The sequence below is a fragment of the Nipponia nippon genome, unplaced genomic scaffold (genome assembly GCF_047370975.1).
Source record: "Nipponia nippon isolate SJK-2023a ecotype South Korea unplaced genomic scaffold, ASM4737097v1 scaffold_1, whole genome shotgun sequence".
Lineage (NCBI taxonomy): Eukaryota > Metazoa > Chordata > Aves > Pelecaniformes > Threskiornithidae > Nipponia > Nipponia nippon.
Genome location: NW_028262290.1, coordinates 58,541,056 through 58,554,847, shown reverse-complemented (window position 1 = coordinate 58,554,847; position 13,792 = coordinate 58,541,056). Strand labels below are relative to the sequence as shown.

The 13,792-nt window shown below is 36.4% G+C and overlaps 1 protein-coding gene across 3 annotated transcripts in view; it reads left to right on the top strand.

Annotated features, from left to right (window-relative positions):
• The window catches only part of MIMS1 (mitochondrial inner membrane scaffold 1), a 19,156-nt gene extending 5,364 nt beyond the window's left edge, over positions 1 to 13,792 (top strand). For 2 of the 3 annotated variants that reach the window (XM_087757398.1, XM_087757407.1), the window contains exons 2-5: positions 6,505 to 6,622; positions 7,856 to 8,317; positions 10,496 to 10,607; positions 11,922 to 13,792. In XM_087757398.1, coding sequence (XP_087613524.1) covers positions 7,881 to 8,317; positions 10,496 to 10,607; positions 11,922 to 12,188 — 816 coding nt within the window. In that variant the 5' untranslated portion in view covers positions 6,505 to 6,622; positions 7,856 to 7,880 and the 3' untranslated portion in view covers positions 12,189 to 13,792. Of the gene's footprint in view, positions 1 to 6,501; positions 6,623 to 7,855; positions 8,318 to 10,495; positions 10,608 to 11,921 lie in introns of all 3 variants that reach the window. The other variant, XM_087757389.1, reaches the window with a different exon arrangement.

Here is a 13,792-nt window from a genome sequence, read left to right as displayed (position 1 = left end):
TAGTGAAGAGAGATGTGCACAGCAGCTCTGAACTCTAAAGAGAGGTAGCAGAACTTCATAAAAGAAATATCTGAACCCTGAACATAGAGCTAATAGTCATGTTTCTAATGCCTTAAAATATAGTCAGAACTCTTGAGATGCTCAGTGGAAGTTGAAAGAGGCAAGGAACCTGCCAATTAAAAGTTCAATGAACTATCGAGAGGGGACATCCCAAGAGATTCTCAAACAATGTTTCAGTGAAGTGTAGAAAGCTGATCTGTTTATTTAGTTATTTGTTTGTCTTTTAGCATCTAATCCCTTGCCAGTTCAGTTGTTGTTTTTTTTCTGAGGGAGTTCAAAGCTGTATGCAGGAAACTGCTGACATGAGGCTTGCTTATGTGAATTACCTTTTGCAGCCTCTTTTGGTTATTTAGTAGAAACTTCCCAATGCCTTGCAAAACATACCACCACATACCCCCATACGCCTCTGTGTTAATGGCCCTCTGACAGAAAAACACAAGTGTTTTGACGGGAATGAAGTAATGATACATTGGGAGTTATAAGGGCGAAAGAGGATATTAGGGGTTTTTTGGGTGGAATAGAAAAGAGACAGATCTTACTTTGATCATTAGCTTAAAGTGAAGGGTAATGTGCAGAAGGGTAAAATAATAAGCAGACAAGTGCAATCCCTGCTTTGAACTAACAAAGGGCTTTTTTAACCTTTTTAGCATGGATGTATATGCCTATTTTTAAGCTTAGCCTCTAAAAGCGTAACTCTTCTGACTTGCTTATTGCAGGCATGTGTCTATAGTGTGAAAAATGGACAAAAAATCAAATCAGATAGCACTTTAAAATGCAAGTTTTTTCCCCACCCCCTTGACATGTGCCTGTTATTTTGGGGGGCTCTGGAACCAACACAGAACATGATCCAGCAAATTTACGCTTGTTGGAAGGAATCATGGGGAGTAGAGACCTTTGGTGGTATAAGAGGTGTAATCATGTAGAAATTCAGTAGAGGGCAGAATGAAACTTCTGAATGAAGGAACCCAGCCTAGCAGTTCAGCGCTGCAAAACAGGAAAACAGAGTTAAAAGATGTAATCGCACCAGTTATTAAAAACATAGTTCTGAAGAGCAGAAAGCACTACAAGTTATTGCGATACTTTCTTTTAGAAGACTTATAAAAGTGTGAATGTTCTCTCTATAATGCTTAGCTGCATGCAAGCTTAAGATCTAGTGCCTTCCAACATAGAGGAAAATGGGGATACCAATGTCATATTGACTGGATGCAGATCAGCTGTTAAGCCTCCTGTTTAGCATTCTAGATCTATAGCTCAACACACAAGCATTGCATTAGGTTTTCCTGCTTTATTTGCCTTCTGAATCCAATGTTCAGACTTTATAAATGTCTACAAGAACTTTTATTCTTCCTAAAGCTACTTTTTGTTGTGCTTTCTAATACTTCAGTATCAGAAGATTGTAGTGGTGAAGATTGCTGTGTGTGTAAGGACCCTGTGAAGGTTTATTCTATTTTCTTAACTTCACTAAGTTTGTTTTAGGAAGAACAAGAGTAATTTAGATAAAAGAAGGGTAAAAAAGTTGTTGGCTTGTCTCCACTTGTATCAGTATTGAACTGTAGTAATACGATCAATTTAAAAATTATAGCATAGCATGCACTAAGTAAAGATATTATAGAGATTAGACATGATGGAGGTGGGATGGGGCTAATGTTTTAGGGTAATTTGTCTACAAGAGTTTACTCTTTCATTTGTTTTAATGTGATGGTTTTTTAACAAGATTTTAATAAATTTCACCGTGACTTATTTTGCATTACTCCCTTTAATCTAAAATGTGGTGCTATATTTTTTTAGACAGCTCTGAATGGTAGATGGGATTAGACAGCTAATGATGCCCAAACTTCAAATTATAACCAAGTTTCTTAGTTTAGAATTAATAACAGATTGTATCAGGGACACTGCAAAAGTAGTAAAGGTCGAAATACAAGTTCTAAATGCTCATTCATACACTTTTAAAGTACTAATACAAAGAATAAAAAATCCCTGTATGCTGCCATTTTCCTGTCCATGGATAGTGACTGCATGCTATGCTGAAGCATTGCAGTTACTAAGAGGTTTATAGTTGTATTTTACCTTGAGTTTAGGAAAAACAATGGTGCTTTGCATGTATTGTACTATTATTACAATGATTTTAAAATGTGTTCCCAGCTTTTTAGGCAACCCATATATTTTTTCTGTTCAGTTGTGTTTTTCTTATTTTGGTTCATTGACTGGGCAAGATGTTTTGGGTTGGGTTTTTTTTAAATATACTGTCAATAAGTTCTTGACAAGAACAATTTAAATCTGAAAACAATTTCTGATTTTTTTTTTTAATTCTATTTAGTAAAAATGTAAGCAATACAGTGGGGTTTTTTTATTAAACTGAGCTGTTTGGATGAGATCTCTGTACATTTGCTTTTTATGCAATCTGAAAGGTGAGCTGGAAAGGATTTCTGAAAACTTGGTTTGTGTTCTTTCAAAATTCTTCTGTATGTACAACACACAACCTTCAAAGTTTGCTTGATTTTACACTAAAAATGACAAGAATGTAAATTCTCTGGTTTCACAGAAAGGTGCCTTGGGAGTGGAAAAAGCTCATGGATTTTCATTGGGAACTCTCCTGTGGTATAATTAATGCTCTTTTTTTTAAACAGTAACAGAACAAGTAAAAATGCTTTGAATTCATCCATATTTACACATTGTGTCCAGAGTGTTCCTGGTCGAACTGAGAAAATAAGACAGTGTAGTCTACATGTACTATACCCTCAATTCCCTCAGATGCTTTCTGACCTCTTTTACAAAAGAACTTACACTAAAGTTTTTGCCATCTATCATCCACCCCCATTCTCGTATTTTAATTTCTCTGGTAGCTCAGAAAATGTTAATTCTAACAGAGTAGCTGCTTTCATACAAATTATCCTGATGAAAGTTTGATCTGACAACATCTCTGGCATAATTTCTCTTTCTAACAGCAGAAATCGACAGCAGCCTTTGCCATGCCTATATCATCCTGGCTTGTTACTTCTGTTTTTTTTTCCAATGATGCCTTGTTTCTTTTTTGCTTAAAAAAACACATCCAAACCCATGAATTTGTGGTAGTTGTGCAGACCAAATCCATGACATTAAAAGATGCTGAACTTTTGTTGTTCTTGGGAACAAAATAATCACTGGAAGGCAAAGATTTAGCAGAGCAAGTGCAAGAGACAGGATACTCCTGCAGTACATCAGTTTGATGCCAAAGCTGATCTGAATTATAACACAAGAACCAAAGTTTCCTAAACAAAATCTCTGGCACTCTAATGGGAAGCTGATCTATACTTTTACTCAAGAGGCCACTAGAGCACTCCCTTTATGTCAGAGGGCTTGTTTCTGTCAGAGGGCTTGTTAATAGCTTGCTGTGAGACAGATGTGCCTTCAGGAACTAAATGGATGTCCAAGAATCCCAACCAGGAGTATGTCCTGAACAGCCAAAGTCTCTTCAGCTCAGTTTACAGCCAGCTGGAGATAGTACTAAATAGTTAGCCAGAATATGACAGTACTGAAGAGGAGACCTTATCCCAGAAGTGTTTGTATTTCATTTTGTAGTGTGACCTAGTAGCATTCAGTCACTGACCACATGAGATTCTTACAGCAGAGAACAGCTATATTTGTCCTTAGACATCTCTATGTTGTTGGGGTGTTGTTTTTTTTCTTGTGTCATTTCTAAGAGAAAGCTAGCATAGAAATCTAAGATCCTTAAAAACACCTTCTGCCCCCCACAAAATTCTCATGCCACAGACCAGCTGCTTTTCCACCTTGGTATTTGAAGCTTCTAGCCTCTGTTGTTTTCTGTGCCTTTGCATCATTATGCAACAGCACGAAAAAATGAAATACATTAAAACGAAGAAACAACTTTTGAGCAGTCACTAGGTGTAATTCTGGATAACACTTAGGTTACTGTCTTGAGTTCCTTAGAATCTGAGGGGTTTTAACAACCTAAAGTTACAGGGGCAATTGTATAACTTTTATAGCTCCAGTAATTTCTTTAAGGAACATATACTTAGAGAGTAAAATTATGCCTCAAATGCATAGGCTGACACACTTTGTCCTGCTGCCTGTTGAGTGCACAGGGTACTAGGAACTTCCTTTCACTAATCACATCTTAAAGGGCAGATTTCTCTGTATTCATCTTGTGTTTTAGAAGGAGGAAACAAATACAGTTTTGTATTTCTTTGGACCTCCAGCCATATTTATTGTGCGCTTTGTCTGTCCTGTTTAAGATTTGTTTGCAATGTTGAGCCAAGGAATTAAAATATTACAATTGAGCAGCTGCACTCATCACCCCTTTAACAATATTAATTTCTTTAATATGTCATACACTTTGTAAATGATTTTAATCTGTTATTTTATTAATTTGCCTTTCCTATGTCCTGCTGTAACCATTATAAATATAATACTTCCCTCCTTTAGTCTTGTAGTGCTGCTGGATAGTAGCATCATCCTCGGCTTACTGACACTTCAAAAGTCTCTCCTTCGTTCATTTAGATAAGTAAAATAAAGCACATACCTATAAAACACAGTAGGATTGTTAGGAAAATTCCAACCTTGTTTTGAAAAACCTGTTTTCTTTTATTCTCAAATATAAGCACTATCGTATCTAAGCCTTTTCTTATCTATCAAGTATCTAGCAAAAAGCTTTTTTAAAGTGGAGAAGCAAAAAGAAAGGTGTTTCACAGAATATTAGCTAGACCCATACTATCATCTGTGCTTACAAGTTCAAGACGTTTTCAGGATCTACCCTAGATGGTTAGAAAACCTTCCCTTTGACCAGCCAGCTCTTGCATCATGGAGGAAAACCCTTTATTTAATGAGTTCCAAGTCCATCTGAGGATATAGGAACAATAAAATGGCATGTCAAGTCTTGTCAGTGGCCCTGGTAGTTCCCCCGCTTTAAAGCCATTGGTGACATTCTATTTTTAAGTCTTATATGGTGCAGCTAACTCTGTGAGCAGAGGCCTTGAAACTCATTTACCAATCACAACTGTGTTAGCTACTGACTGATGGGTATTGAACACATAGTAGTGACCCATTGTCTCTTCACACTAAGGAGAATTCTCACGCCCTGAAAGCTATTTCATACCCCAGTGTTCTGCAGCCATTACAATGAATCAGAGGTGCGATACGGTGTTATTTTTGTGCCGTCAGTCGGTGCTGGACAGCAAAACCTAGAAGCAGTGTTCTGAGAAATGCTACTGTATATACACTCTATATAACGGGAAAATTCAGAAATACTTGTTCAGTTTTTTTCTTGCTTCTGTACAGAATAATGATCTTCTTCCAAAGCTGTTGGAATGCAGAGTCCTGTTTATAACATTAATGAACCAAAATCGGAGTGCTGAGCATGGTTTCCCCCATGCTGCATGGTGGCAATTTTCAAAGCTTGTTTGGAAGGTATTTTTCAATAGGGTACCATCCACTGAAAATAGATGAGCAGCGGAAGGCTCACTCAAGAGCTCCCAAATTCCCATAGATGGATAGGTACCCTTTCCTGAGTCTGCTGCCTGGATAGTGTGAAAATCTCCTTAGGGCAGATGCTCGGAGCGTTGTGTACTGTTAGTGAGAGGGGAAAACAGTGCTCTGTGGAGAGTGTTATCCCTCAGGAAGGGAGTGTAAGTGGCAAGAGGCAAGCAATGTAGTTGTTTTCCAGTTTGTTGTTATAATTTCTATATATCAGTAAGGTAGTTGGTATATGGCAGAGTGCCATCTTAACGCTTGAGTTTTGCTGAGTGTTTTCACTAATTTTTTGTTTTGAGAAGCAATTGCATTTGGATCTAAGAAGTCCGCAAGAATCTCCGCTTCTCGTAAAACCAGAGATACCACAAGCAGTTGCTACTTTCAGTGAATTCTTACAGATGGCTGACTCTTTGAGGGGCAGTACCTGTAGCTGATTTACTGCTCTATAAGAAGCAGTACTTCTTGGCTCCTACTGAGTTCATAACTCAACAGGAGTAACTGCTTGCTTACATAGAGACAAGAGTTCTCTTTTTCCCCGTTGATGCAATACCTCCTCTGTTAGTATGAGTTCAACAAAAGCGGGTGTCTGTGCTTCACATGCAAGGTAGAGGTTCCCAGGGAGTTTGAAACCATTCCTCCAATCTTTTCCCCACATCAAACATTGTAATTCCAGTAATTGCAATTAATTCAAGTACAACAATAACCTAAAAATATCTAGAAAACATATAGGCAGGAATGTTCCAACAGATGCATTTGGGTTATTAAACTTTCTCCCTCAGAAGGAAAACCATAGTTCACAGTTGAGGAACTTCTAAGTTACACAGAAAAAATCTCCCATTAGCATGTCAGTATCCAAAGGGGTATTTATAGCAGTAACTTCTCCGGTAAGCAAGATTTCAGGCTGACCGAAAATCTTCATAACATTAGTTTGCTGTTGTTGCCATTTCTCTAAATGTGCCTTTTTTCCTACTTTAGCAGAGTCATCAATATGTTCAAGACACCTATTTGAAAGGTGGGGAACTACTGGAAGAGTTGCAACTTTTTGAAAATACAAACCTTATACCTTTCCTGTTGCATATCTGGAAAGTAATCAAGGGTATGTATGGCTTCATTTTTTTTTTTTTTTTAAAAGTCTGCTTTAGTTATGAAGTATTGATCATTTTCAGCAGCCTAGACAAATTCACTATCAAAACACCTCACTGAAATATATCTAAGGCTATAGGTGAAGGGGAAGCAGACATGAAGATGACAGTGGAGTTCCAATTAAACTTGAATTACTTCTAGTTTGGACCAAGAATTGTTATGATAATTAAAAATGTAAAAACATCAGAAAGATTAAAGAGTTGCAATATAACTGACTTAACTTGTGTGTGTTACATAAAATCAATTAGTGGCACTTTTTTTGGAGGGAAGAAAAATTAGTTCTGTAACTTGCAGTTATTGTATAAAGGAAAGGAGAGAGTTAGTATTCATTCACTAGTTTAAAGCATGCATTTCTGAGGAGAAAAAAAATGAATTCTTGATGTCTATAAAGGCCAAACAAAATTCCTCTCTTTTATGCGGAATCTCTCAATGGTTCTTTTGGACTTTCAGGATTAACTGTTAAGTGTTCAAATCATAAGGTTAACTGCATTATCCACAGTTTTAAAATATTCTTTGCATTGTAATATTTCTGAAATTTCAGTTCAGTTTTGCTCCAGTTAATACATGACATTCAACAGTACTGTCCCCCTTCCTAACAGACGTATACTGGCAGGCTGTTGTTAGGTTTGTTATGATTAAGATTATTGATTGATTATTAATTAATATTATTGATTTTTTTTACTGTATGAACTTTTAGTTCAAAATAGTATAGAACATGAAAAATTATACCAAAACTAAGAATGTATTGACACCAAAAATTAATTCTAATTGTACTTCAGTGAGTTCATACTACACTTATGGAGGCTGGAAGTATCACTCAAACTATCAGTTGCTACTAGAAGTGAAGTTTCAAGGGTAACTTTTCAGTAACTGTGCAGATAAAAGCAGTAGCTAGCACTAAACATCTAAAAATGTTTTTAGAGAGTAGAACGAGTATTTTAGCTGTAAAGAGCAGAGTGTCTTAAGTGAGGGGGCCATTTCAGAAAGCTAAAAAAGTGAGATCTAAAATGATTTGCTTAATTCTAGCAGGTAGCAATTTCTGCAAAACAAGATAAGGAAAATCTTTTAAAGTAGAAGACTAAAAGCAGTTTAAAATTTGAGAATTTCAGTTGGCATTGGAGCAATTAGAAATCAGATTATTGAAATGCAATTTGTTTATTCTTTTCTTCTTGTTTCCTCTCTGTAGAAACCTCAAGCCACACTTCAACAAAATGCAACGGAGTCTATTACATACTGCATCTCAGCTGGCACATGGGACATGTTTGGGTTTCCCTCGCACTAGTATCTTCCAGTGCTTAAAAGGACAATCAGTGTTATCTAATGTTGGATGCAAAGTGATTCTGGCACTGGACCCTCCTAAACGATGTCTTCATGCAGGTGCAGTACGCTTTGCTTCAAAGAAAAGTGCTTTTTCATCACAGCCAGCAGACACTCCTCACAAAGTACCAGAAGAGAGAAATCCTTTGACTTCGGCCAAGCTGAGCCCTGTAGAGTCAGATTCTTCAGATCCGGATCCGTTACAAGACAAATCAATTAGTCTTGTTCGGAGATTCAAAAAAACTTTTAAACAGTATGGAAAAGTCATGATTCCAGTGCATCTTCTGACTTCCACTGTATGGTTTGGATCCTTTTACTACGCAGCCATGAAGTAAGTTGATATTTTGTTGCAGTGCCCAATACTGCTGTTGAATTGAGACTGACTTTCACAGGTGAAAGGACAGATAAAGTATTATTACATATTAAAAAGTGCCTCTTTATGTAATAGGGAAATGAGGCTACATTTTTAACTGAAGCACAAGATTAATGTCGAAAGTATATAGGATTCGTGAGTGGCACGTACGTACTATTATTATGCAATTATTGCTCTGTACCAGATATGTTGCTAACATTTTAAGGAATGCTTATCTCTGCAAAATATGCATGGATGTAAACAGCATCAAAATTATTAGTAACCTCTCACAAGGTAAAGATAGGAATTTGGAATCCTGATTACGAGTTGCTAGGTGAGATCTGTATAGACCTGTTCTTTGTTTGCCTTTGGACTTGAGGGGTATTTCACCACTTCCTCCTCCCTTCATCCCCAGTCCTCCCTCATCATTGGACTTTCATGTCATTCACTTCGCTCTGATCTCCTCACAAGCCATGTGTGTCTTTTTCTTTTTTATTTCAGTTTCCTGTCTTTGTTGCCTTCCACTGAAAAAATTGCTACTGTAGGCCAGGCATTTGAATTGGAAATTAAATATTTGTGTGGCTAAAAAAAAAGAAATTATGTATTCTAATTTTAGGTTCTTTCAGCTACAGCATGTGCCAGATACTGTTCTGGAAAATGGCATTTATTAGAAAAAAAACCTGCTATATCAACTATGAGCTGCTAGTTCAGGTGAAAGAGGTTTTATCTGTCTGAAAATGGTTTGCTAAGTATGAGTAAATGTTTATCTTTGGATTGCTAGTGTTGTATATTTAATAATAGAAAGCATGAAACAACGACAGTTCGTGGCGGCAAGGATGGGGCTTTGACATCAGAATGCCTTACTGCACAAGTGTTTGTTTTAGTTACTCTAACCAGCTGGCATAATTGCCCTTTCTAGGAGCTTATAGATCCAAATGTCATTCTAAATTTAGCTCGTGTCAGAGGAATAAAGGTCTTGAGCTATAAAAATATTTTGCTTTGGATGAATTCAGGTTGATGCTTACATCCAGACATTTCAGATTGAGTGAAGATTACTTTTCTTGAAACACTTAAGTTAGCTGCTAAAATAGGTATTTGATGGATGAAAACAACTGAAATATTTAACTAGAAACCAATTATAACAAAGCTTTGGTTTGTCATGCCACAGAAGCAGCACCCTCTTGAAGTGGAAAAATAACTTTCAGAATGACTGCTCATGATATGAGACTAAATAATGGTGGTTTATTAAATAATATGATTAATGCTGTCTTTCAGATCTCCCTAGGTCTCCATTTTCTACTCTGGGGATAGGCCTTCAGATTGTAGGTTCTAGTAACTGTTAGTAAATTACTGCCTGTTATTGTTCCTGATGCTAAAGTGACTGTGTGCGCAGAACAATGGTTAAAATATTAGGTAGAAATGGATAATTATACTAATAATACAACATCTGTAAATATTGGAAAGTCAAGTCTTCTATAACTGCATGTAGCTTTCTACTGTAATGTAAAGACGGACTGTCTTTTTCTTTGGTGCTGATGTTAGCTTCCCTGGTTTTTAATAGAAAGAAATTGTGATAGGAGCTCCCTCCACCCATTTTGCCACCTTATATTGACAAGGTAGAACTACTGGGCACAAACCCCGTGAAGTCTTGTGCATACAACACGTTGCTTCCTTTTCTTTTGCTACATTCCATTTGTTATATATATTTAAAAGTGAATGGGGGACATGGAAGTCTCGATTCTGTGCTTCTGGGCATGCTGCAGATTAGTCTGAAATTTTAAAAAGAAAAAAAAAGTAATTTTAGGCAAAATAGAACATGAAGTTGAACCTGCACAACTGGAGCCTGAGTAGCTATCTTACCACCATTATATCTGCTTACCTCCAAACATCATAAACTGGGACACAGGTAAGTTAGTAGCTGCTCAGCCCAACAGGGATAATATAAATGGGTCACCTCTTGGTGGAATGTTGAAAAGAACATTAATTTGCTTATATGTACAGAAATATAAATCCTGTAAGTATGTTGCTTAAATGAAAAAATACTTTGCTATCAAACTACAACGTTTGTATAACAGAGTTAAAGAATGGAAATGGTACTGTAAATCACTGTTCAGGTTTCAAATTCCAATTCAGGTTGTCATTTTTTTTCTCTTATAGAGGAGTGAATGTCGTTCCATTCCTAGAGTTGATTGGCTTACCAGACAGCATAGTAAACATCCTGAAAAATTCCCAGAGTGGAAATGCACTAACTGCATATGCATTGTATAAAGTAAGTATAATCATAGTTTGTAAATAAGCTCTAAATCTTGCCTGGTGAACTAAACAGGGTTTATTTGTTTACAGCAGAAAAAATTAATGCTGTTTTCTCTCTTTTTATAGTTACACATACTTGAGCATTTGGTTTTGTAGTAAAAATAGTCACATGCAAGTTGATATGGGCTTTGTGTTCCTTTAAGGAGTCTATCTGTATTTCTAAAATAACTTCTTCATTTGCTGCAGAACTATTGTCTGCCTTCAGAGATTTAATTACAATTAAGTTATTCCTCTGAATCCCTGGCATAATTAACAGGGATAAAGAGGTGAAGTCTAAACACCTCATGATTCCCAGATAAAAGTACAGCTATTTTTATCCTAGAGGATTCACTAGTTTGTCTTCCCACCTTAGTTCTCCATCATTGTCATGTACTTCCATTGTCCATTTGAATCAATTCCTTACGTTCAGGTTTGGGTCTCTTTTTATTGCTTTATATGTGCACAATCCATGTTTGGGAAACTTGAAACATGTCAGACCATGCAAAAACAAAGTACTGTATTTGCTTTGAATGCCACTCATCTGTTTTGTTTCCAAAGGTGATGTGCTGCTTTTCTGTTATTTAAAGGGTTATTTTCCCAAACAAAATGTGAAAGCACTATTCTTGCCAATTGTTCCAGTGCCTAAAAGAGACCAATAAATAAATGTGGTTAAATATAAAGATTTTATTATAGCTGGCTGGCAGTGTTGGAAGACACTTTCAAGATGTGGAAGCACTAGAATAGGTTACAAAGGGAAGATTGTGCAGGCTTTATCTTTGAAGTTTTGAAACAACACATTAGTCTATCTAGCGTAACAAACCTGGTTTGTTGTATCTTGGATTAGCTGACCTCTTAACGTCTCTTTTCGCTCTGGTTTTCTATGTGTGGGTCCTAGTTTTGGACTGAAAGATGCCTATACTCTTGTGAATTTTAGAATTTAAAGCATATCTTGTCAGTATTTCCTCTTTGCTTGTATGGCTCAGTGTTCAAACTGCTGTGAATTGCATTCTGAGATGCCTAATGCTTGTCTCACAAGCTGCACAGGGAGGTTTGGGTTTTTTTTTTTTTTAAATGGAAGTCTAATGCCTGTGCTGGTTTTGTCAAAAGGGTACTTTAAGTAAAAGCTATGCATTTCTGGGGGATGTACTATAAATTGGTTTATTTTCTTATAAATAGAAGATCTTTTTAGTATCTGACACTGGCCAAAATAGATTCTCAATATTAAAAAGACCTTTTGCTAGATAATATTGGCCTGTTTTATTGATACGGTGTGTTCTTTGGTTTCTTTAAGATTGCAACTCCTGCCAGATACACTGTGACTTTGGGAGGAACATCCATCACTGTTAAATACCTACGTAAGAATGGCTACATGTCCACACCACCACCAGTAAAGGAATATCTACAAGATAGGATGGAGGAAACAAAGGATAAAATTACAGAGAAAATGGAGGAAACAAAGGATAAAATTACAGAGAAGATGGAGGAAACAAAGGATAAAATTACAGAGAAGATACAAGAAACCAAAGATAAAGTTTCATTTAAAAAAATAAAGGACTAGGAGACATACTTAATTTTTGGATATATCAAACTTAGCACTTTAACCCTTTGTGAGGCAGGATATATGAAGTGCACTTCTGAGCTTTTGTTTGTTTGTTTTGGTTTTTTTCCCCTTCTCTGGAGACTACAGTTGCTCTGTGCATTTAAAAATTCTCTATATTCACCAAGGTTGAAGTCCCTTGGGGGAGAGGTTGTGACAAAATTTCAATTTGCAGAAGGAAAAGCAAATCTCAGATTAGAATTTCATATGTCCAGTGGTAATAGTGTTAACAGTTCTCGTCCCTCTTTTTCCCCTCCCCCCAATGAAGATGGTTTCTTCCAAAAGCCACTACTTTATTCTTTCATTGTAGTGCACAGCCATTATTCCATTAGACTGAATCTTCCATTAAATGAGAATTAAGATTTCTTTACTGGGGAAGGCAACATATTTTGGTTTTCAGAGTATGTGGACCCAGGCATCTTTAATTGTGATCATCTCTCAACTTGGAGACAGACCATTATCACTGATACTGCACATGAAGGAATCAATGGATTAGCTACTCAGTTGGAATGAATTATAATGGCGACATTGACTTCAGCTGAGCTGTGATAGTTTACAGGTTGAGACTATGAATCTTTCTTGGACAGTATATCTTTTCAGAAATCTCAACTGAAAGCTACAGGAAGATGAGTTAATCACAGTAGCCATACTGTCAAGTATACTTTGTTTCCTAAAGTTGATTTACTGTAGAAAGAAAGTTATTAAATGAAATTAATCAATAATTGTATATTAAAAACTAGGATTTTTTTATTATGTTAAAGTTTACAACACTGTTCTATTTCATTTTTGGAACAAAAAAAATTCTGAAAGAGAAGTTTACTTGAGGAACTGGTATACTAAGGGGCTTTTTAAATACATGCAAAGTTAGAGTTAAACCCCAAAATTCCTCCTCCTATTCAGGAATTCCTCAGACTTCAGTAGAACAATTTAACTAAAATAAGCATAGTTTTTGAGACAGTCATCACAGTCCACCAAACTTTTTTTCCCTAGATTTTCTTAGGTCAGGAAAATACTTATTCACAGCTGAAGGCTGAAATGCTGTCTCAGAGATGTCTTAAGAGACTAAAGCTAAAACTGTTCTATTTGACTAGGCAGGCAAACTTCTTTCATGGTTTTATTCGAATGTAGGCTAAATAGAAGGTGGTTTTTTTCCTGTTTCTATTACAGATCTCACTTTGTAGCAACTCTCTGCATGTCTGTCTTGTTTAACAAAGGTGGTTTTTTGCAGGGGGCTATGGTGAAGCAACAGAGTTGGACCCTGAGCGTTGTAATTGACTAGAGTAAAAGAATATAGCTGTGGTACTTCATCAGCTCTGCCCCACTGTTATGTTTTCAGTCAAGTCACTGAGGGCCTCTACATGTTTGAGTTGAACTTCATTACCTTAATTGTGCAGGATTGATTATATACTTCTCTGCCTCTGTCCACATGTCAAATAATAACTGCAATCTAATGCCTACCTTACAGCGATGTTGTGAGGAATAATCATTGTATATTCAGTGCCCTGAAGATGTAAAGTGTCATGTTTCTGATAAATACTATTAAAAAATAATTCTGTGAATTCTTA